The 21,682-nt window shown below is 37.8% G+C and overlaps 1 protein-coding gene and 1 long non-coding RNA gene across 2 annotated transcripts in view; both read right to left on the bottom strand.

Annotated features, from left to right (window-relative positions):
• LOC134796428 (uncharacterized) overlaps positions 1-21,682 on the bottom strand; it is a 439,520-nt gene that overhangs the window by 368,774 nt on the left and 49,064 nt on the right. The gene's annotated exons all lie outside the window — the stretch shown is intronic.
• LOC134796451 (DNA repair protein RAD50-like) lies at positions 8,465-21,634 on the bottom strand. The gene is made up of 8 exons (XM_063768644.1): positions 21,473-21,634; positions 20,450-20,610; positions 19,659-19,893; positions 12,868-13,074; positions 11,572-11,768; positions 10,809-10,913; positions 9,738-9,854; positions 8,465-8,957 (listed from the first exon to the last, which is right to left on the bottom strand). Exons 1-8 carry the CDS (start codon positions 21,632-21,634, stop codon positions 8,711-8,713), a joined length of 1,431 nt encoding a protein of 476 aa, XP_063624714.1. The 3' UTR covers positions 8,465-8,710.

The following is a 21,682-nucleotide window of genomic DNA, read 5'->3' as shown; positions in this document are numbered from 1 at the left end:
CTATCCCATTATCACGCTTCGGGCAAGTGAAGTGACCACACGTCATGCGTGACAGACGAACGGGCGCCTAGTGTCAGTGTCACTTATGACATGTGTCATGTCATGAGTGTCAAAATTATAAAGATGTTTGAGGCACCATTTTAACTGTGCTAATGGAATCGGAATAATATTAGATCAGGCGTTTTTGCAGGTTCATCTTTCATAAGCCTGAGGGTCTACCGTGAACCATATTCGACGTGTTGTCTCTCTGTCGCACTTGTAAATTCGTACGTATATGTGACAGGGAGGCAAACCGTCGAACGTGGTTCACGGTAGGACCTCTGACGCGTTATTCGCGGATGGTCTAGAATGCAAATGACCATGGTTAAAACATGGTCTTCTATTCCCAGAGTGACACGGGCCTACGTCACAATAACATTGCCACTTTATTTCAACATAACATGTTACATGGGTACATTATACCTATCGTTAATAAGTTAAAATATTTCTTTATAATTTTATAATTTTCATTTATATGTATTTTATCTTAAATTTTACAATAACACGTCATTTTTAATTATTCGTTAGCAATATCTTCCGATTCACGACAGAAATTTCAGACGTTCGGGTAATTCTGTTTACACTACTGACAACACAGGATAGCGCTGTCACATTTGACAATTCGGATCTAGATAACTTCATGCCCTGACCGTCATCCTTGTCTTCACTCGTAAAAAAAATATCCCACCTATAGAACTCTCCTTGGAGAGTCAAGAAATTGAAATTGTTAACTCGGTAAAATTTCTGGGAGTTCTACTCGATTCTAAAATGACTGGTAAACCCCATTTGGACTATATTGCAAAAAAATGCGAAATAAGTATTAATGCTATGCGCTCACTGTCTGGCGTACGATGGGGGGCTCATCCGTACACCCAGAAAATTCTATATAATGCTATAGTTCGAAGCCACTTTGACTATGCTAGTTTCATTTTGGAACCCTGTAATATGACAGCACTGGGCAAACTGGATAGAATCCAGGCTAACTGCCTGCGAATTGTGACTGGTGCCATGAGGTCATCTCCAATAAATGCTCTGCAAGTGGAATGTCTAGACCCCCCTCTTATAATGCGTAGACAGTACTTGGCCGATAGATTTCTTATGAATATAATACAATATGAGAATCACCCACTGCTAGCAAAATGTAAAGCCCTAATGGATATATCTCCTGACTCTAATTACTGGAAAAATAAAGAACTCCCCCCATTAATTAAATCTTACAAAAAATACTGCAATATAAATTCCTACCAATTTGATAAGAATCAAATATTCTGCTTTAATTACGACACATTAGTCTTTCAACCCACAGTCGTCTTAGACTTGGGAATTTCTAAAAAAACTCCCAATGCAAACACAGTATTTAACCAAATTATGGACAGACAATTTAAGGGATGGCTACAGGTTTACACAGATGCCTCTAAAATAAACCCAACAGAATCTGTAGGATCAGCGGTATGGATCCCAAAATATAAAATAGTACTTAATAATAAAAGCCCCCCACAAGCCTCAATATTTACCGGCGAAGCAGTCGCTCTATATGAAGCTATCACCTATATTAAATCGCATAATCAAGACAAAAGTATAATCTTGACTGATTCTCTGAGCTGCCTACAGGACCTGAATAGACTACCATTTCACTCCAAGGATAACTTCTACCTTACCTTAAAAATAAAAGATAAACTTAGAGAATGCCATGATGCCAATTTGCAAGTAGTCTTGGCATGGATCCCTAGCCACTCAGGCATAACTGGTAACGAGGTCGTGGACCAATGTGCAAAATCTGCCATACACCAGAGTTTCGCTTCTGACCAAAAATGCTTTACTCGAGACATAAGATCTTCGATAAGATGTCTTCTTTTTGAAAATTGGAATAAATCATGGCAGCTCTCACGTAGAGCCAAGGGTCTACACTACGGTAACTTGCAACCAAATATCCCTCCTAAACCCTGGTTTTTCAAGCACAAAGGCTATTCTAAGGTAACAACTTCGAATATTATCAGATTACGACTTGGTCACATTTGTTCGCCAGTGCGCCTGGCCAAGATGCGAATAAGGGACAGCTCGATCTGTGAGTGTGGACTGGACGAAGGTACTACTAACCATATACTTTTGGAATGCCCCTTAATACGTCATCCAATATATGATTTTCTCCCACGTGAGATAAGCCGTCCAATAAATATTAACTTCCTCCTAACCCTAGTTTATACCACATTTGGTGATATTTTGAATAAATTCCTAACTAAGAATGAGTTCAAACTGTGAAGTATGGTATACTGACAGGTGATGGATCTAGTAAATGTTATAATAACCTTAATAATATATACATACATATATCTATATACATACACAACAAACGTTGTCTGGTTTATGACGTCTTTAATAACTATTGGAAGTGGTCGTGTTGTCCGTAGGTTGAATGGCTTGTGTTTGTTTGTAGGGTGGATGGATACTCAACCGAACACCGTATATACATCACCGACGATCTATATCATACTGGCCGTGTGTTATCCAACCTCGACACTGGCGGAATCATCAAGCCCTGATGGAGCCATAATACACAAAAATTGATTGATTGTCATCCTTGTCGAACGCGTGTTAATTGTTATTTCCTTCTCGCTCAGTGTCAGCAGTCGCAATGTTTTCCAAACTTTTCACGCCGTAAGCTTGGTAATTAATGTGTAACTGTGAATTAGTTTTTCAAACGTTTGTCTTGTATAGATAAATAAAGTTTAATTTAATACATTAGATTTGTTTTATTTTACTATGTTTCTACATGAATAACTTAAAATTAATGTCGTTAACATAATTTTCTCCGTTGGTTAAAATTCTCCCACATTTTAAAGTTTGAGAACCTGTAAACAGCATGATGACGTAGGCCCGTGTCAGTTAGGTCATACGCGAATCTTGGAATAGAGTACCAGGCGGAGTATATTATTATACCATGCAAATGACTACTGTAATATTTTGCCTATATCACTTTTAGTCTACATCGCGAACGGTCCAGGACGCAAAATGCCTACTCATTTTATCTTTACGTAAGCGATGTCGACGGAGCGCCGCTGTCGCGGGGCTCCTATTCTGTGCTATTTGGCCTTCGGCCATTTGAAGATAACTAATGAACCTAACCTACCCTAGTGATATAAAAAAGTGGTCATTTTGCGTTCTAGACCGTTCGCAATGTAGACTAAAAGGGATATAGGTAGGCAAAATATTACACTAGTCATTTTGCGTTCTAGACCGTCCGCGACGACCGCGACTATACCCCTCTGACTAGCACTAAACTTCAGGCACAGAATAATTAATAGTACTACCGTACAGAAAGGAAACTTCCTACTATTTAGGGTTGTCATAAATCAAGTGATTATCTTATCTGTGGTCGTGCACGCAAAAGGAAGTCAAGTGGTGCCAACCCTAATAATTGCTCGGAGCAATGCTGAGCCGAGCGGAGCCGAGTTTGACCGAAGTCAGGAGTTTCGCACCCCTGCTTCAGGGTAAAATAATAGGTTAATGTCAAAAAAAAAACATTTACAGTACATATGGTCCTATTTTCCCGCACTAGTGCGTAAAATGGCACTTTTCGTGCGTATGTCAAAAGTTTAAAGGGCCATATCGTCGAGTGACAAGCAAGTCACTAAGTACTATCAAAAAATTAAAGTAACAATGCACTTTATTACACTTGTAATACGGTTTATTGTCCAATAATTTCAATGGTGTTAGTTAGTGACTTTTGCTTGTCACCCGACGATATGTACTGTACGATACACGTGCGAATAGGTAATTCGCAACTCGTGTCGATTTAACGAATTTCCTCTTTTCCGCACTTGTATCGTAAATAACTATTTTAATACAAGTTTTTATCCCCGACTGTACTTTTCTTTCAACAAGCAACTAATACTCATCTAGACAATTCTAACAAACTCAAACACAATTAGCTTGCGTTATCATAGAGCCAACATGATCAGTTCGATTGTCACATGCTGGCCACTAGGGTGGTTTAAAAAACATTTTTTTTCCTACGGGGCACCCCCTTTATTTTGTTACACTTATTATGCTGATAAAATACACCAACTTTCGTAATTGTATCTCAACTACAAGGGGGTGCTCAACCACTTTGAAATTTTGTATGTTGTATGAAACCCAAAAAAAAAAGTATTTAAGTGATTAATAGCAATAATAACATGAATTTTTTGGATTTCATACAACTTTGAAAAAATTCATAGTGTTTGAGCACCCCCTTGTAGTTGAGATAAGATTACAAAACTTGGCGTATTTTGTCAAAATAAACAAGTGTAACAAAATGAGGGGGTGCCGCTTCTTGGAGCTAGAGTTTGAATTTTTCCCATACAAACGTGAACCACCCTAATGGTCACTCAACTTACATATGTATGAGAAGTAATGGGAAAAGGGTCTAATTTAGCTTGTAAGATATGACAATAAATAAAACGAATATTAAATAGAAATCTGTTTATTTCTAGTTGATAGCTTATTCACCTTTCCTTACAGCTATTTAGAAATAAGACATGAATTAGGTACTTACCTACATTACGAACATTTTAATGAAAATTATTAAACAATTTTGAAATCTAATTCGTACATGGGGCATAGTTAAAAAAAGGCTAACACTAATACTTTTTCTAATACATTTAGCAAAATGTCTTTAAATTTTCCGTAATAGTTGTCTCCACAAATATAAGGCCCGTTTGACAAAAATAATCTGCATCCCGAAGCAATTTAACACATTCAGGGCCAAGAACCCGACAGTCGGCTACACTGTTCGTAGCGACTACGCGCTACATACGGCGAAAACGTGGCTACGCGCTACGAGCGTAACCCGTAGCACTTAGTGGCAATTAATGTGTTAAGAGATAAATTAGGAGCCTTTTTTGATAATTTTAATGAATGCCCGCAGTACGTGCTCACATACACAATATCTATTTATGTTTACAATCAAGCACACAATACAATACTTTCTTAACCCTTCAAACGCTGTACGTCATGAATAAACGATCGCTATATAAAAAACTCTTGTATTATTTAGGTGTCTAGATTACTACCAAAAGTTGTTAACAATAATATTTTGACTAAACACTTTAAACTCTCGCGTTTTGTACACATATTTAATTACACAAACGGGTCTACCGCGATATAATGAGTTAGCACCTCCTGAACATGGGCTATCTCATTATCTATGTCACACAGATAATGAGTTAGCCCATGTTCAGGAGGTGCTAAAGAAAAATGGATACTTGCAGAAAATCCCACGCACAACTAGGAACAAAGAAAGACATCCGGAGGTTAGTAGGCAACCAGCCTTTTTGCCGTATGTGAAAGGGATAACGAACAAAGTAGGATCAGTACTGAAGAAATTCTCCATTAAGATTGTATACACGCCGTTATCTAAAGTAGCAAGTCTTTTACGCAGCCCAAAGGATGTCATTCCGTACCAGAATCCGGGTGCTTACAAGATAGAATGCAGTTGTGGAAGTGCGTACATTGGCCAAACTAAGCGCAGCGTTCAAGAGAGGGTGAAGGAACACATAGCAGCTGTTAAAAATCGCCATGTAAACAAATCCGCAATAGCTGAGCACTTGCTGACAGGAATGAATCACTGGATTGAGCTACATAAACCCAAAGTCCTCTCCAACGAGCGACACTATTATCCGCGGATCGTGAGAGGTGATTGAAATTAAAAAAAAACACCCTAAAAATTTCAATAGAGTGAATCAAATGTTGAAACCAGCGGATATATCTTCGACATTAAACTTTAACGGGTAGCTGCAATTTCTTTGTCTACCCCGAACATTTTTATAAACTAATTTCGGGTAGTTTAGTGGTGTTTTATTAATATCTCCGTTGACATTTGCCGGGATGTCAGTCTTTCCGTGACCACAGCTGGACTCAGCTGAAACGTCGGAATTTAAGGTAAAAACAATGAAATTATATCGCGGTAGACCCGTTTGTGTAATTAAATATTTTGACTTCTGGCCTGATATCAATTGTTTTCGGTTGCTCATGCTGTGCCAATAATATTATTGTTAGCAAGCCGACCTCTTCGTGTTGACCACTTTATTCAAGATTATCCAAAAAGTTAATAACGATAAGGAGTACGTATCAGCGATTTATGTGTGATCATTGATCACATCAGTTTACATATGTAGTGCATAATTGTTTTACATCGTATTGTTTCGGAAACGTTCGTATTTGTCATGCTACTTCAATCAACCTCAGTACTTTTTGTACCGAGACTGACTGGAATAGCACACACGCACGTTCGTTATACATATGTTTACTATGCTATTTAGACAACGGACATCTGTCACTACTCGAAAAAACTAGTGTCTCAGTTTTGAATTGATACTTGATCTTAACCTCGTAAAGCTCCAATTATGTGCATTACAGTGTACACTCCGTTTCAATCTAATTAGAACCGTTCATAAACCAAATGAAGTAGCAATTCTTTTGTTTCATTGTTTTCCCAAACAAACGAAATTCATTCCAATTTACTGTATGTACAAGGTTCAAATTAAAAATAGAAGAATATTTTATGGTGGACCTTACGAGGATACGGACTTTTTTTGAAGTAAGCATACATATTTTCAATAATTTTAGTTGCCAACAAACAACCTTCAAACATTTTATTTATTCTACTGGAGATATCAATATCATACATTTGTATGACTATTATTTTAGCACTACAGTCACCCTTTATTTGATACAAGAAATAAAGATAAAGATTGTAATTCCACGCAACCAATAGAAAGAGTAGCAAAAACTACAAAAATGGTAAAAAAATATGCTCATTCTAATGCACATGACCAAATAAAGGGTTAACAGATTTGCCATTAAGTTATATATGTATGAACATTTTGCCACTTACACATATATTTTTTGATGACAACTAAACAGATTGCACTAATCACTTACACAATATTATCAGACTAATTCGTACAGCTATCATCGAAATAAAATGTCAAAAAATAGGAAATTAATATCGCAATTTAGGAAACAGTATGGTAAACCCTATTGAGTATAGCTATAGATTCTATACTCAATCAGTTTTCAATGAAATTTTAATTAGATATTTATAAGTCAAATTAATATAATAATGGAAATTCAAACAAACCAATATTCGTCATCGATTTGAAAATACAACTCCGTTATAGAAAAAAAGGCACAGCCCTTAGCAACCTTTATGAACAAAAATATAATTTTAATAAGAAAGCCAGGTAATAACGAAATACGTGGGTGTTGTAAACTTATACACCCTGACACAGCCAACGACACACGCATCTTCTGTATCTTTAGGTGTTTAAATAAATGTAAACAAATGATTTGTACATTTTCGGGTAGTTATAACATTTATTGGTTAACCAACCAAATACAAAACCCCCTGGATCTGTCACTGAACGACCTGACTTTAACCTACATTATTTGATTATGTAATGTTTTCATCTACCCTCAACTGGTTTAAGGAGCCATTTGAGGGTACATTTAGTTTACTTTTATTTAAATACCTATACTGCAAAACGTAATTCAAGACCAAAAAAAGTAGGAAAATGTTGCCACTTTTTTACTAGCGCCTCTTGTATTTACGTACAAATAAGTAAATAAAAGTACTTTTTTAAATAGTAGGAGTAAAATTACTAATGAATAAATTATCTTAGCGTGATTATTTATCAAAAGAAATTTACTATTTTACAAACAAATTATTGCAATGGCAACATTGTCCTACTTTTTTTGGTCTTGAATTACGTTTTGCAGTATAAAGATACAGAGTATAGGGCTACAAAACTAATGAATGTTTCACGGTTCAGTGAATGTGTTCCATGAACCAAGTTTGGTACAGAACACTAAATGGAAAAAAATCTGACTGAGGTGTAGGGCTCATGTAGACGGCGCGCGAAATTGCATGTTGAGTTACATTGCGGACTTTTGAGGTTAGCAATTCAGTCGACCGATCAAACAGATGGTAGGATCCTATAGATGTGCTCAGCTATACGCGTGCGTCCGTGAGGGACAAAACATACGCAATGCGACACTATGATTGGTCGAATTTATTTGTTGCCCACCATAATCCATACTAAATTTACGGTGGGGAATAAAAAAAGAGAGTGAGACTGTGACAAGGACAAACAATAATAGCGCTTTCGCTGCTACTGCTATTGAAACATACATAAGACTATCCCGTTCGGTCATGTCCCCCCACCCCTCATGCCTGATCCAGTTATATACTAGATTCATGGACCAAATACACATGTAGTGTATAATCCTTTACCATCGTATTTTCATGGAAACGTACGAACGTGTCATGTTATTTCAGTCACTCTCAGTACACAAAGTACTGAGGTTGACTGAAGTAGCATGACAAATACGAACGTTTCCGAGAAAATACGATGGAAAACAATTATACACTATATCTGTACTCGCAACGTCTAAATGAGTCCTTATTTATTGCCCTAACCATTGGTCTAGTTGAACAATTCCCGAGTTAAACGAAAATAATCCACGAACCATTTATCATTTAAATAGTTTCATGTTTTTGGCAGACAATTTGATTCTTTTGTAAGAAAAGCGCACATTTCTATGTAGCTAATAATGTTTTCTGCCCACAAAAACCATCACTGCCAGGGTGACAAATTGTTTACCACAATAGTCTTTAAATTTTGAGATTACATTAAGAGAAGCATACTTTCTTCACCTCAGACTTGCCCTTGCCGTTTCTCGACACCTCATAGTAGTGGGACACCTGATCGATATGTCCTAGCGAGTCGATAAACTCCTTGTCGTGCGTGATGATGATAAACATGAAGTTCTTCTGGCCCATTCGCTCTTGGACTATTTCGTTGAGCGCCATGCACAGGTATTTTATGTTTTCCTGGTCCAGGTTTGTTGTTGGCTCGTCTAGTGCTAGGACGCCGAACCTGAGAATAAAGAGTTGGAAGTAGATAATAGAGTATAAAAAATAAGGCCGCATCGACACATTTCTAAAACTAGGAAAAATACTCTCAATACATTATAATAATAATAATTCAGTCTATATACGCTCTACTGCTGGACACAGGCCTCCTCTCATGCGCGAGGGCTTGAATTAGTCCCCATGCACATATACTTTTTGAATTTCTTCGCAGATGTATGCAGGTTTCCTTAAGATGTTTTCCTTTACCGAAAAGCTAGTGGTAAATATCAAATGATTCCATACATAAGTTCCTAAAAACTCATCGAGCCAAGATTTGAACCTGTGACCTCTGGATAGAAAGTAGGACATGATATCCACTCGGCCTGTATATTATCTACTTAAAAGGCTTGAATATTCGACTTGGAGGTGCAATCTAAAAAAAACATTTTCATCACACTCGCTCAGTAAATGTGGAATTGCACGCAGGTTTAGCGGGAGTTATAAAAAAAGCGTTCTCCCTAGGGAGTTATGATCTTTCTAGTGCCATAATTAACAGTTTTTTGTCTTTATACTTAATTTTTGTATCGCAAGTGTGATGAAAAACATTGTGTGTAACTCGGGGCGTAATAATATTGCAATTTCGAGTCTATAAATAGCTCCGGCAAGCCGTCGCGATTTAACTTACTCTCGTTTGCAATATTCATCTTACGCCCCATGTTGCACAATGTACTATAATATACCCTCAAAAACTTGGAATGATTTTACAAAAATATTACGGAGCAGGTGAGAAAAATATATGAGTAACCTGGTGCTGAAGGTTTCCGCCAACGCGAGGCGTATGATGAGGCAGGCGAGCAGCTTCTGCCCCGCCGAGCAACGCCCGCGCATGTCGATCTCGACGCCGTTCTTACATTGCACCACTCTGTAACCACATGGTTCAAATTGGGTGAATCAATTAACCTTTCGGACCGCACCGCAGGTTCAACGCCAAAGACCGATTAATCGGTCACAGGCCACAGAGCAACATCACCATCAGAGCTCATCAGAGCTCTACGTGCATATGCATAAAGTTCAATTTCAGTTTTGACACTTGGGTGACGTGGCGTCTGAGTGACAGCTTTTGTGTTTGACACGGCGTCGAAAAGGTTAAAAAAACGATCAGTACCATACTTATTTTTATAAGTTGCAAAGGAATCAATGTGTTAAGAAATATAGACACACACGAGAGAAAACTACTATAGAAAGCCAATATTTGGGTAAAAAAGTAAAAACGCCTCTGTCGTCTAAACTTTGGGTGAAAACGTCTCTACCCATTTATAATCGGGTCACCAATTAGTTTCTTCAGGGGTCCGTTTCTACTTGAGTTTACTAAAAAAGCAAGCTTTTTACGGTCCGCCATTTGATGACCCCTGATCTATAGACAATATAAAAACTTATTTTTAATCGTTAAATAGGGAATATTACTGCAATGTTCAGCCGCCAGAGTGCAGCAACCAACTCAGTAAATTCATAGACTAACTTATACATACTGTGCCTTAAACTGTTTTTTGACAAGTTTTCACAGACAATAAAATATGACATTGATGCGTCAAGGCGGTTTGTTAACAAGGGCCTACCGGTAAACACGAAAATCGAAATTTAGTTATCTGCCTCTTTATCGCTCGAATATGCAAGATTGATAGAGAGATTATATAACGAAATTTCGATTTTCTTGTTTCGCGGTAGGCCATGTGTCAATGTGGTTTGTTTACTGTATGTGCCACAAAGATGCCACCTACGCAGAGCTTTGCCTAATATTCCCTATTGTCTCTGAAACGGTGTCTTTTCCATGTTAAAGACAAGCAAACGAAATAATTGAGCAAATGCACAAAATTACCTGTAGTTATATTTGTACCGGTCCGCGTCTTCCGTTAGGCCGCCATCAGTCTTTATCTCGATATAGTCTATGTCGTTTCCTCTGTAGATCTTTCTCCACATTTCTCTGGAATTTAGTGTAAATAACTTTTATCATTACTGTGATAAAATCAAATGTGTTGCATACCGGAAACTAAACCGTATTTTACCATCAACTTTTGATTAATTTAAAAAACCCCATCGCAATGAAATCGATTAACCAATTTAGATTAAACATGTCAAAGAACTACGCTAGGAAACCTGCTATCAAATAAAAATCGGCCAAGTGCGAGTCGGATTCGCGCACGAAGGGTTCCGTACCATTACGCAAAAAACGGCAAAAAATCACATTTGTTGTATGCCCCACTTATTTTATTTTGTTTTTAGTATTTGATGCAATCACGGTTCATGAGTTACAGCCTGGTGATAGACAGACGGATGGACAGACGGACAGCGGAGTCTTAGTAATATAGTCCCGTTTTTACCCTAAAAAGCGACCAAATTCACACACATATAGCGGCCAAATATATCGGAACACATTGTTATTACTATGATAACAAAGGAATATATTAGGCCACGTTGCCCGTCACTATCTAATTGATGCTAACAGTACAGTCAACTGCATAGAGAGGTGACCCCATAGAAATTTGTTGGCAGGGGTGACCTCTCTGCAGCTGACTGTACTATGCTCGTTGTGTGGACCCGCCGAATAAGTGAAGTGATATAAATAAAATATGACCTCTTACCTTACAATAAGGTTGATATTCTTCATCTTCTCCTTATGGAATTCTAGTAAGCACTTCTCCAGCGCCATATAGTAATCTTTAATGTCTTTGCTCATCGCCTTGGTCACCGTGAGCTGGTAGTATTTCTCCTTGTAGGTCTTCTCTACGCCCTGGTCTATCATGTCTTGTAAGTCTTGCTTGCACTGTTTCAGTCTGTCCTGTTACAAGATAAAGATATTGATTAAAAAAACTAAGTATTTATAATCTTCAGTTTGTGGTTTCTATAAGTACATTTGATTATACCTTGTTAAAATAATTTAATTAAGTTTTGTATAGATTAACTTTTTTTGCATGCTTTGTAAGGCAGAATGTATTGAATTGTATATTTTATATTATAATACCTAGCAGGAAGAAATATATCATAGATTGGACCTGGGGATCCGACCCTTTCCCCTCCCTTTTTGGGGGGTAGGCACGGTACGATCTCGTGGCTACCAGGCCAAATCAGCTCTGTTTGACCTTAGGAACCATCGTGCCAAGCGGCATCCCCTGAGACAAAAGTGCATACTCACTGCACTCACTTAACCTACGAATTCTATATCAAAAAATTATAAATTTTGAAAGGCTTTATCTCGGTAACTCCTTGATCTACAGAGACAACTCTAGTCTCGTATTGTAGCAAATTTAGTCTACTTTAAAAACGAGAAGATACTATCAAAAACTAGTCCTTTAGGGTTACAATTGCCCAAATCTAAACAAAATCTGAAATTTTCGCGGTATTTTCGTTTTTTGACAAAGTTGCGTTCGGCGCTCGAGGTCTCAAACTTAGATTATTCATTGGCCCACCCAACATCATAAACAAGTCTGCAAAAAATCAGAACTACCGGATTTGACGCAAACGCCAAATGTATAAAATTACTGTATTATTAGACATATACTCGTACTTGTTCGTAATATTGACAACAATTTATTTCGCTTGACCAATGCAGCTATACTAGACATCTGTCAGTCATGTTTCTGTTTCAAATGTTAGATATAGTTCGTGTCATTCGCGATGACGCGCAGATTTGTCAAATCTAACCTTTAATAACTTGACAATACGAGTCAAGGCACGCGTCTTCGTGAATGATACGATCTATAGTATCTAAACGACGAAATTTGGCAGGAACGTAGTTGAGATGCGAGACTAACATAGATGGAATTCGCTAAAAGTTGACGAAGCCCCGCTTTTGCGGAGCTTCTATTTCCGCTCATAGAAACAAAATGTAACTAACGAACTTACCTCAGTAAAGCATACTACAAATGTAGTTTACTTACTTTATGCGCATGCATTTTCCCTTTATTCTGTTCTCTCTCCTTGCTAATCTGCTTCTCCTTGGTTGCAAGGGCACTCTTTTCCTTCAGCAGGTCCATGTTGAAACCGTTAGTCTTCTCCGCTATCTCGGAGATCTCTTTCTCGCAATTTTCTATCTCTGTCTGGATGCCGCGCAGTTTGAGGTTGTCGGCCAAGTCTCGTTGATTGAGCTGAAAAAAAAACAATAGCTTATGAAACTTAATACATAGAAAAAATAATCCTTTTATTGTATGTTTTAGAGATCATACATAGAGAAATACCACAGAGGCATGTACTGCGAATTTAGAAGATGGCAAATGTGTCTCCAACCCACACTTTAGCAACACGAGAATGATACCCACAACCTAAAAAAGAGAGTTGCAATCCTTTTCTCATGTATATATTTTAGGTATCTTTAGAATATTAGTGATATTACAATCCCTTGTTACTCACAAAGTTATTTTGCTAGAGTCTGTGCGGAAAGAGAAGAGTCGTAGCAGAAACGGGAACTAACATTTTAAATTTTATATGGCAATCAAACCTTGTGACACCTGTCTTGTAAAAAGTAAACAAAGGTCTGTCATTGTATATTTTTATTAATAGAAACCGCAAGTTTTATGTATATAATATTTTCAAAACACGATAAAACCGTACATAAACCCACAAGGAAAATTATATTTAACATTGTTCGGTTTTGTCAGCGGGAAGAAAACGGCTAAAAGCTCACAAAAAGTCGCGGAACGTGTTTCCGCTATTCACGGGTATTGATGTTGTATTTAATATTAAATAATTACCTATTTAATACGCATAAGTAACTTGTCTCCGGTATAATATATTAATTTTCATAAATATGCAGGTCATTCATGATCTTTAAAATAACTTACAAATAGGCTTGATACTTGCCATTTTATGCATATTTATATGTAATTTTTTTTTCAGGATTGTGTAAAAGTACCTACGGGATCTCGAATAAAAGACCGCTAAGTACCTAGGTGATATGCAAGAATTCGTAATCTACGTGCCGGATTCAAGCACATCCAGTAGATGAAGATAGTTCTATGAGTGTCCCTGGTTGTTCTGAAGCTAGCTCAAACATAAGTGACATTGAATATATTAATTCGGACTTAGATTACAAAGAATAAAACTTTTGCTAATAAAATATTTCTTTATTTGTAAGTTCGTTTACTAGGTTCTGAATAAAACTTTTTCTAATAAAATATTTCTTTATTTGTAAGTTCGTTTACAAGGTTCTGAATAAAACTTTTTCTAATAAAATATTTCTTTATTTGTAAGTTCGTTTACTAGGTTCTGAATAAAACTTTTTCTAATAAAATATTTCTTTATTTGTAAGTTCGTTTACTAGGTTCTGAATAAAACTTTTGCTAATAAAATATTTCTTTATTTGTAAGTTCGTTTACTAGGTTCTGAATAAAACTTTTTCTAATAAAATATTTCTTTATTTGTAAGTTCGTTTACTAGGTTCTGAATAAAACTTTTTGTAATAAAATATTTCTTTATTTGTAAGTTCGTTTACTAGGTTCTGAATAAAAACTTTTTCAAATTAAATATTTCTTTATTTGTGAGTTCGTTTACTAGGTTCTGAATAAAACTTTTTCTAATAAAATATTTCTTTATTTGTAAGTTCGTTTACTGTTAGCAAAAAGAATAGATAGTATAGAGGGGTCCTGTCATTGTAAATTTTGTAGTCACTGTAAATTAACTGCCATCTATCGACACACGACTAAAACTCAAAATGAAAACGCATAAAGTTATCAAAAAATGTATATATATGGATAAATGATTTTATTATTTTTATATCATTTTGATCCATGTTCATTCACTGATATCTATGTGTTAAAATTGTTAAATATGAAACGGTGTCGTCACGCCATCTAGCTGAGGATAGGCTAAAGGTGTGTGCGACATCTATTCGAGAATGACTTTTACTTGAATTCCGAGGCACGTTTTTTCCTTAGACTTTATACGTCTTATACGAAGTTACATATGTCTTTGCTGTTAGTTACGAAATTATATTTCATATTTAGAAGTGACTTTTCGGCGAAGTAAAATACCGTGAGATGAGAGAACCGGACACCGGACATATCCCAATAAGGCCTACCTACTTATGCACTATTTTTATTTTTATTCATATTCATTATTAATAATGTACACAATACACATACATACATTACAAGTCAAGTTTACAATGGGTGAAATATATCCCAGATAGTAAAATTCCAGTTCTATTGCCCAATTTCTACCCGATCTACCCGGTTTTGTATTAAAATAACTGTTGGACTGCACAGATTAGGCAGTACATAAATAAGACTATCTTGTTTGGTACTAAAATTACAGTTGTATTGGGCAGATTCTTAACTAGTTTTAGCAGTTTTTGTCAATCGCACTGTCACTTTTTAGTATCTGAGACATAAAAACAAGAGTGTGTTTTAAAAAGAAAACTAGTGCCTGCGCTAAATCAGAGGATTGAGTTGACGAGCCTACACCACCACCAGGCTCCGTTTAGTAAGCCGTGGTAAAAAACCGGAACAAAAGGGATTCAAGTATCATGACCGTTAGTGTCGTACTATAATCACGTGACCAGTGTTGTCAGCATAGCAAAAACCATAAAATAGCACTGGCGCGCCCTCAAATCCCACGACTCTTCTCTTTCCGCACAGACTCTATCTTCCCCACATTAAATAGGACTTTACTAAATTGTGACGTTATCTATGAAAAGGGACCTTATTGTCGATGGCGCTTACGTTACGCCATTATTAACGATGTTCCGATGCAAATACAATGCCGCGCGACGCTGTGCGGCGTAAGCGCCATCGACAATAAGGTCCCTTTTCATAAATAATGCCCCAATCTATATATATAAATGCAAGTGTCCTGACTGACTGACTGACTGACTGATTCATCAACGCAGAGCCGAAACTACAAAAGCCAGAAAGTTGAAATTTGCACACCAGATTGCATTTATAAAGTGTACAAGAGATTTTGAGAAATTCAACCCCTAAGGGGGATAAAAGGGGATGAAAGTTTGTATGGGGTTAAAGTTTTCTTTTAAGCTAGGAATTTGAAACTTCGTAAAAAGATATATTATTAAAAGTCAAGAAAACTAATTTCAGCGTTTTTGAAAATTCATCGCCTAAGGTGGTGAAAAAGGGGTTGAAAGTTTGTAGGAATATCAAAATTTTTTTCGAGTGGTGGACTTGAATCTTTGTATTTAGGGATATTATTAGAAGACAGGAAAAGTAATTTCAGCGTTTTGTAAAATTCATCCCCTAACAGGGTTAACAGGGTTGAAAATTTTAATCCATTACAAATGCTTTGAAACTTCTTAGAAAGGCATAATAGCCGATTACAAAAAAAAAGTGATTGCAACGTTTTTGGAAATTCAACCCCTAAGGGGGTTAAAAAGGGGATGAAAGTTCGTCTTCGGGTGCAAATTTTATTTTAAGCTAGGAACTTGAAATTTTGTAAAAAAAGTATCAAATTCAAATACAAGAAAACTAATTTAAGCGTTTTTGAAAATTCATCCCCTAAGGTGGTGAAAAAGGGGTTGAAAGTAGACGTGTGCGCCGCGCCGGCGCGCCGCCGCCGCCGGGCTTTTTTGCCACGCCGCCGCCGCCGATGAATGATCGGCGTGAAATCGGCGTGACCTTGAGTGTTGTTAATCAGCTATTTTAACTTGATATTTGGATTACAATTTGGATTTTTTTGTATTATATATAAAGAGAATAGCCAGTTGCACAAACTATTTGACACACCCATTAAAGAGACTGAATAATCCTTAGTGTTCAGCGTCCAGAAAGATGAGGGAGCATTATATGCAGTAAGATTTTTTCCTATAAATTGTGTATTCACATTCAACTATTAATTAGAATTTTTATGCCCTCACCTCACATACGAAGTCAGAATGCTATATCATGAAAATACTTAACTACATTGCAATTAACTAGGCAACGAAAACACAGGGCTCATGTACCATGGAACCTCAAAGAGCAACAGAAAAAGAAAACTAACTAGCTAATGTGTCGTTGCGATCATCATCCTTGCTAGTACTATTATCGACAGTCTTACGGGAATAACAACAAGAAATACATCGAAATGGCGGCTCTTCTGAAGAAAATGGAAGTTGAAAGTTCTAGAGTGGTCTTAAGATCAACCATTCCAAGAGCAAAGTAATGGTTGTAGACAGGGCAAACGTACCAACTCCGAGTTACCGACGCACTCGGCGATTACGAAAAAGCGAGCAAGTTTGTATATCTTGGTGGTACGAGTTCTCGTCTTTCCTATATTCCAGTATGGTGCTGAACCGCGAGTCTCAAAAAGGGTAACTTGCAAAGGTTGGCGCTTTAGAGATTTAGTGTTGGCAAAGACTGCTGCATACAGCTAGAAGAACAAACCCCTTAATTTTCAAATAGCTCAATATCGCCACTCGGGTTTCCACAACATCTTTCTTCGGACACGTTATGCGGTTTCCAACGCATGATGTGGCGAAACATAATATGAATTTAGGCCCAATGAATGGCAAACGTGCTCAGAGTGGAGCATGTGTGAGATGGTCGATGGCTGGCGGCAGTCCACAGGGCTTATGACTGCACGAAATTGAGACAAATTACATGTGGTCACAATCCTCAGCAATGAGAAAACGAGAAAGAAGAAGATACTTCTCAGCCAGCCTAGTGCTTATACGACAAGAAAACCATTAACGGGAAGCCAGAGCAGTCCACTATATCTAGGATATTTCAAGGATATTTGAAGATAAGCCGTTTACAGCATGACAAAATGGATCAGATCGGATTGAAAGTCATTGGGACCAGGTAATCCCTTACTACAAGCCAGTTACTAGGATAATCGAGTTATTATACCTATCATATATTCATTTCTCTTCTTCTTCCTCCTTCCCTTATCCCACCTACGTGGGGTCGGGTCTCCTTGTCATTTTGCGCCAGAGTAGTCGATTCTGGGTTGTCTCTTCTGTTATGTTCAGGTTCTTTAGATCGGCTCTAATATTGGATCACCATGTGAATTTTGGTCTTCCTCTTCCTCTCGGTTGTTCCGGAAGGTTCAGTGCTATATTGACAACATGGTCTTTTCCTCTTCTTTGTATGTGGCCGCCGTGTATCATATATTCATTTACAAACCCTATTTTACTCAAAACCTATACGTAGATTATACTAACTATACGTAGATTACGTAGTTCAGTACCAGCAACCTGAATTATAAAGAACAGACGACAAATTAATGATTTTTCTTTAGAAACCTGAAAGTCAAGGTCACGCCGATTTCACGCCGAAAACACGCCGCCGCCGCCGATTTTTCCGCAAACGCCGCCGCCGATCGTTTTTTAATCGGCGCACACGTCTAGTTGAAAGTTTCTATGGATATCAAAATTTTTTTCGAGTGGTTGACTTGAATCTTTGTATTTAGGGATATTATTAGAAGATGAGAAAAGTAATTTCAGCGTTTTGTAAAATTCATCCCCTAACAGGGTTAAAAATGGGTTGAAAGTTTGAATCCATTACAAATGGTTTTGAAACTTCTTAGAAAGGCATAATAGCCGAACAAAAAAAGTAATTGCAACGTTTTTGGAATTTCAACCCCTAACGGGGTTAAAAAGAGGATGAAAGTTCGTCTGCGGGTGCAAATTTTATTTTAAGCTAGGAACTTGAAACTTTGTAAAAAGGTATTTAATTAAAATACAAGAAAACTAATTTCAGCGTTTTTGAAAATTCATCCCCTGTGGTGGTGAAAACAGGGATGAAAGTTTGTATGGATATCAAAAAATTTTTCGAGCGCGGGATTTGAATCTTTGTATTTGGGGATATTATTAGAAGACAATAAAAGTGATTTCAGCGATTTGTAAAATTCATCCCCTAACAGGGTTAAAATGGGGTTCAAAGTTTGAATCCATTACAAATGCTTTGAAACTTCTTAGAAAGACATAATAGCCGATTACAAAAAAAGTAATTGCAACGTTTTTGGAATTCAACCCCTAAGGGGGTTAATAAGGGGATGAAAGTTCGTCTTGGGGTGTAAATTTAATTTTAAGCTAGGAACTTGAACTTTTTGCAAAAAAAAGGTATTAAATTAAGAAACATGAAAACTAATTCAAGCATTTTTGAAAATCATACCCCAAGGTGGTGAGAAAGGGGTTGAAAGTTTGTATGGAGATCAGATATTTTGTGAGTGCGGAACTTGAATCTTTGTATAAGGGCATAGGTACCTATTATGAGAATACAAGAAAAGTAATTTCAGCAACCAACATCAAAATCCACTTGACTTAAAACTTCATACAACTTGCTAAAAAAGAAAAGTACTTACTTAATTTCAACATTGCTTGGATATGAAAATTATAGGTATTTCGTACATACCTCTTGCTTAGCAATTTCGTCCCTCAAGATATGCCTCCGCTTCCCCAGCACGCTCTCGTCTATGAGTATATGTTTCCTCTTGTCTGACAGCTTGTCGTTGAGCTCGTTGAACATCTTCATCTGTAGTGGGATCTTCTCATTACGTGACCTGTTTTATTTTTTCCATATTTCGTACATACCTCTTGCTTAGCAATTTCGTCCCTCAAGATGTGCCTCCGCTTCCCCAGCACGCTCTCGTCTATGAGTATCTGTTTCCTCTTGTCTGACAGCTTGTCTTTGAACTCGTTAAACATCTTTATCTGTAGTGGGATCTTCTCCTCGTGCTGTCGTAGCTCGCTATATTTAACCTAGATTACGTGACCTGTTTTATTTTTTCCATATTTCGTACATACCTCTTGCTTAGCAATTTCGTCCCTCAAGATATGCCTCCGCTTCCCCAGCACGCTCTCGTCAATGAGTATCTGTTTCCTCTTGTCTGACAGCTTGTCGTTGAGCTCATTGAACATCTTCATCTGTAGCGGGATTTTCTTCTCCTCGTGCTGGCGCAGCTCGGATAGTACCGTCTTGATTCTGTCTACGGCTTTCACTACTTTGGCGATGTAGTTGCGTTTCGATTCTATTATTAATCTGTAAGATATAGTTTTATAAATCGCTGGCATAATATTACATTCTATGTTTCACTTTTATCGAACTGAAATTTGAACATTGTCATAATGACATTAAGTCGAATTTCAACTATCTTGAAAATGTAATATAGAACCCTGTAATATTGGGCCAGTGAAATAGTTGTGGGGCACCTAGTAAGTGTTTGTCAAATTTGTCACAAGGAATACAACCAATAGACTGAGATCCTAGCGAGTCCCGGGCGATAATTCATACATTGTTTAAAGGAGATGTATAATGAAGCCTCGTGAACGTCAGCTACCGCTCCGTTAGAGGTTTGAGGAATATCGTGTCCCGATTAAAAAAATATCAGATGATAGAGTATTCCACCTATCCAATTTCTTTGTCCAATGTGTATTGCGTCTCACATTTTGCTTTAATGAGAGTGAGACGCACAGGAATGGACAAGTGGAATACCACCCTTAGATCATATGCTATTATTAATAAAATACAAATACCGTAAGCTGATGCCCAGGCAGTAACGTGGGAGCTAAATGGGAGCCTCCTATCACCTACTTACCTGTTCTTTTTGGCGGCGTCAGTCTTAGCATCCTCCTTGTCTTGCAAGTCCTTCTTGAAGCCCTCAGTAGCCGCCCGCAACTCCTTCAATTCTGCATTGTAGCGGTCCTTGTCTTCCTCTAGTTGTTTGATCGCCTCTTGGAGAGTGCAAATGCCTTGGACCTGATGAAAGAAAAGTTTTACGTAAAATTAATTCAGTTCCCACTGCTGGGCAAAGGTCTCCCTCACTATTTCCACATGTTGGTATAGTTATTGAATGAATGAGTGAATGAAAATATCTTTGTGTGTATCACATAACCAACAAAATGGTGGCTCTGAGGGAATACCGATACAGGTGCCACTTATACAATTAAATATTCGTTAATTCCATTCGTGCCAGCTTTCGTGAATCGACGTGTACTGGCTCAGACCCTGGTACTCATCAAGTTACCTTCTCTCCTAGTCTCGCGATCGGCCGAGCTTTCCCTAGCATTATATACGAAGTAATACAAGTTACCCTCGTCCGTATATTAAGCATCTTTGCCATTAACTTGTTCTTGGCATCAGCTGTGGTTTGCAGGTTGCGAACATGAGCGTTAAGTTTCTTCTGGCTGGTCCGGACCGTGGTCCGCAACGTGCTGGTCTCGTGTCGGAGGTCGCGCTGGCGGCTGGTCGCTTCTTCTAGTCATGTCGGTGTCTAGTCCTTTGTCTTGAGTATCTCCCTGACTGACTCGGACTCTAATCTTTAATGAGCTGGTCTATGGTCTAAAACAACTTAACTTCTTCTGTATATTGAGCATTTTCTCCTTCAGTTTGTTCTTGGGATCAGACTTTTTGTTTGCAGCTTGCGAACATGAGCGTTGAGTTTCTTCTGACTGGTCCGGACCGTGGTCTGTAACGTGCTGGTCTCGTGTCGGAGGTCGCGCTGGCGGCTGGTCGCTTCTTCTAGAGTCATGTCGGTGTCTAGTCCATTGTCTTGAGTATTTCCCTGACTGACTCGGACTCTAATCTTTAATGAGCTGGTCTATGGTCTAAAACAACTTACCTTCTTCTGTATATTGAGCATTTTCTCCTTCAGTTTGTTCTTGGCATCAGACTTCGTTTGCAGCTTGCGAACATGAGCGTTGAGTTTCTTCTGGCTGGTCCGCAACGTGCTGGTCTCGTGTCGGAGGTCGCGCTGGCGGCTGGTCGCTTCTTCTAGAGTCATGTCGGTGTCTAGTCCATTGTCTTGAGTATCTCCCTGACTGACTCGGAC

This window comes from Cydia splendana, chromosome 13, assembly GCF_910591565.1.
Source record: "Cydia splendana chromosome 13, ilCydSple1.2, whole genome shotgun sequence".
Classification (NCBI taxonomy): Eukaryota; Metazoa; Arthropoda; class Insecta; order Lepidoptera; family Tortricidae; genus Cydia; species Cydia splendana.
Note: the sequence above shows the minus strand (reverse complement) of the source record. Positions and strands in the feature narration are given on the sequence as shown.

What these genes read in the sequence shown, in the direction of transcription:
- LOC134796451 (XM_063768644.1), bottom strand. Translation starts at nt 21,634, where the DNA reads ATGACTCTAGAAGAAGCGACCAGCCGCCAGCGCGACCTCCGACACGAG. An exon ending in ACGAAATTGCTAAGCAAGAG is followed by an intron (nt 13,075 to 19,658) that starts GTATGTACGAAA and finishes TTTTTTTTTCAG; the next exon opens with CTCAATCAACGAGACTTGGC. An exon ending in GCGGAAACCTTCAGCACCAG is followed by an intron (nt 8,958 to 9,737) that starts GTTACTCATATA and finishes CTTTATTCTCAG; the next exon opens with GTTCGGCGTCCTAGCACTAG.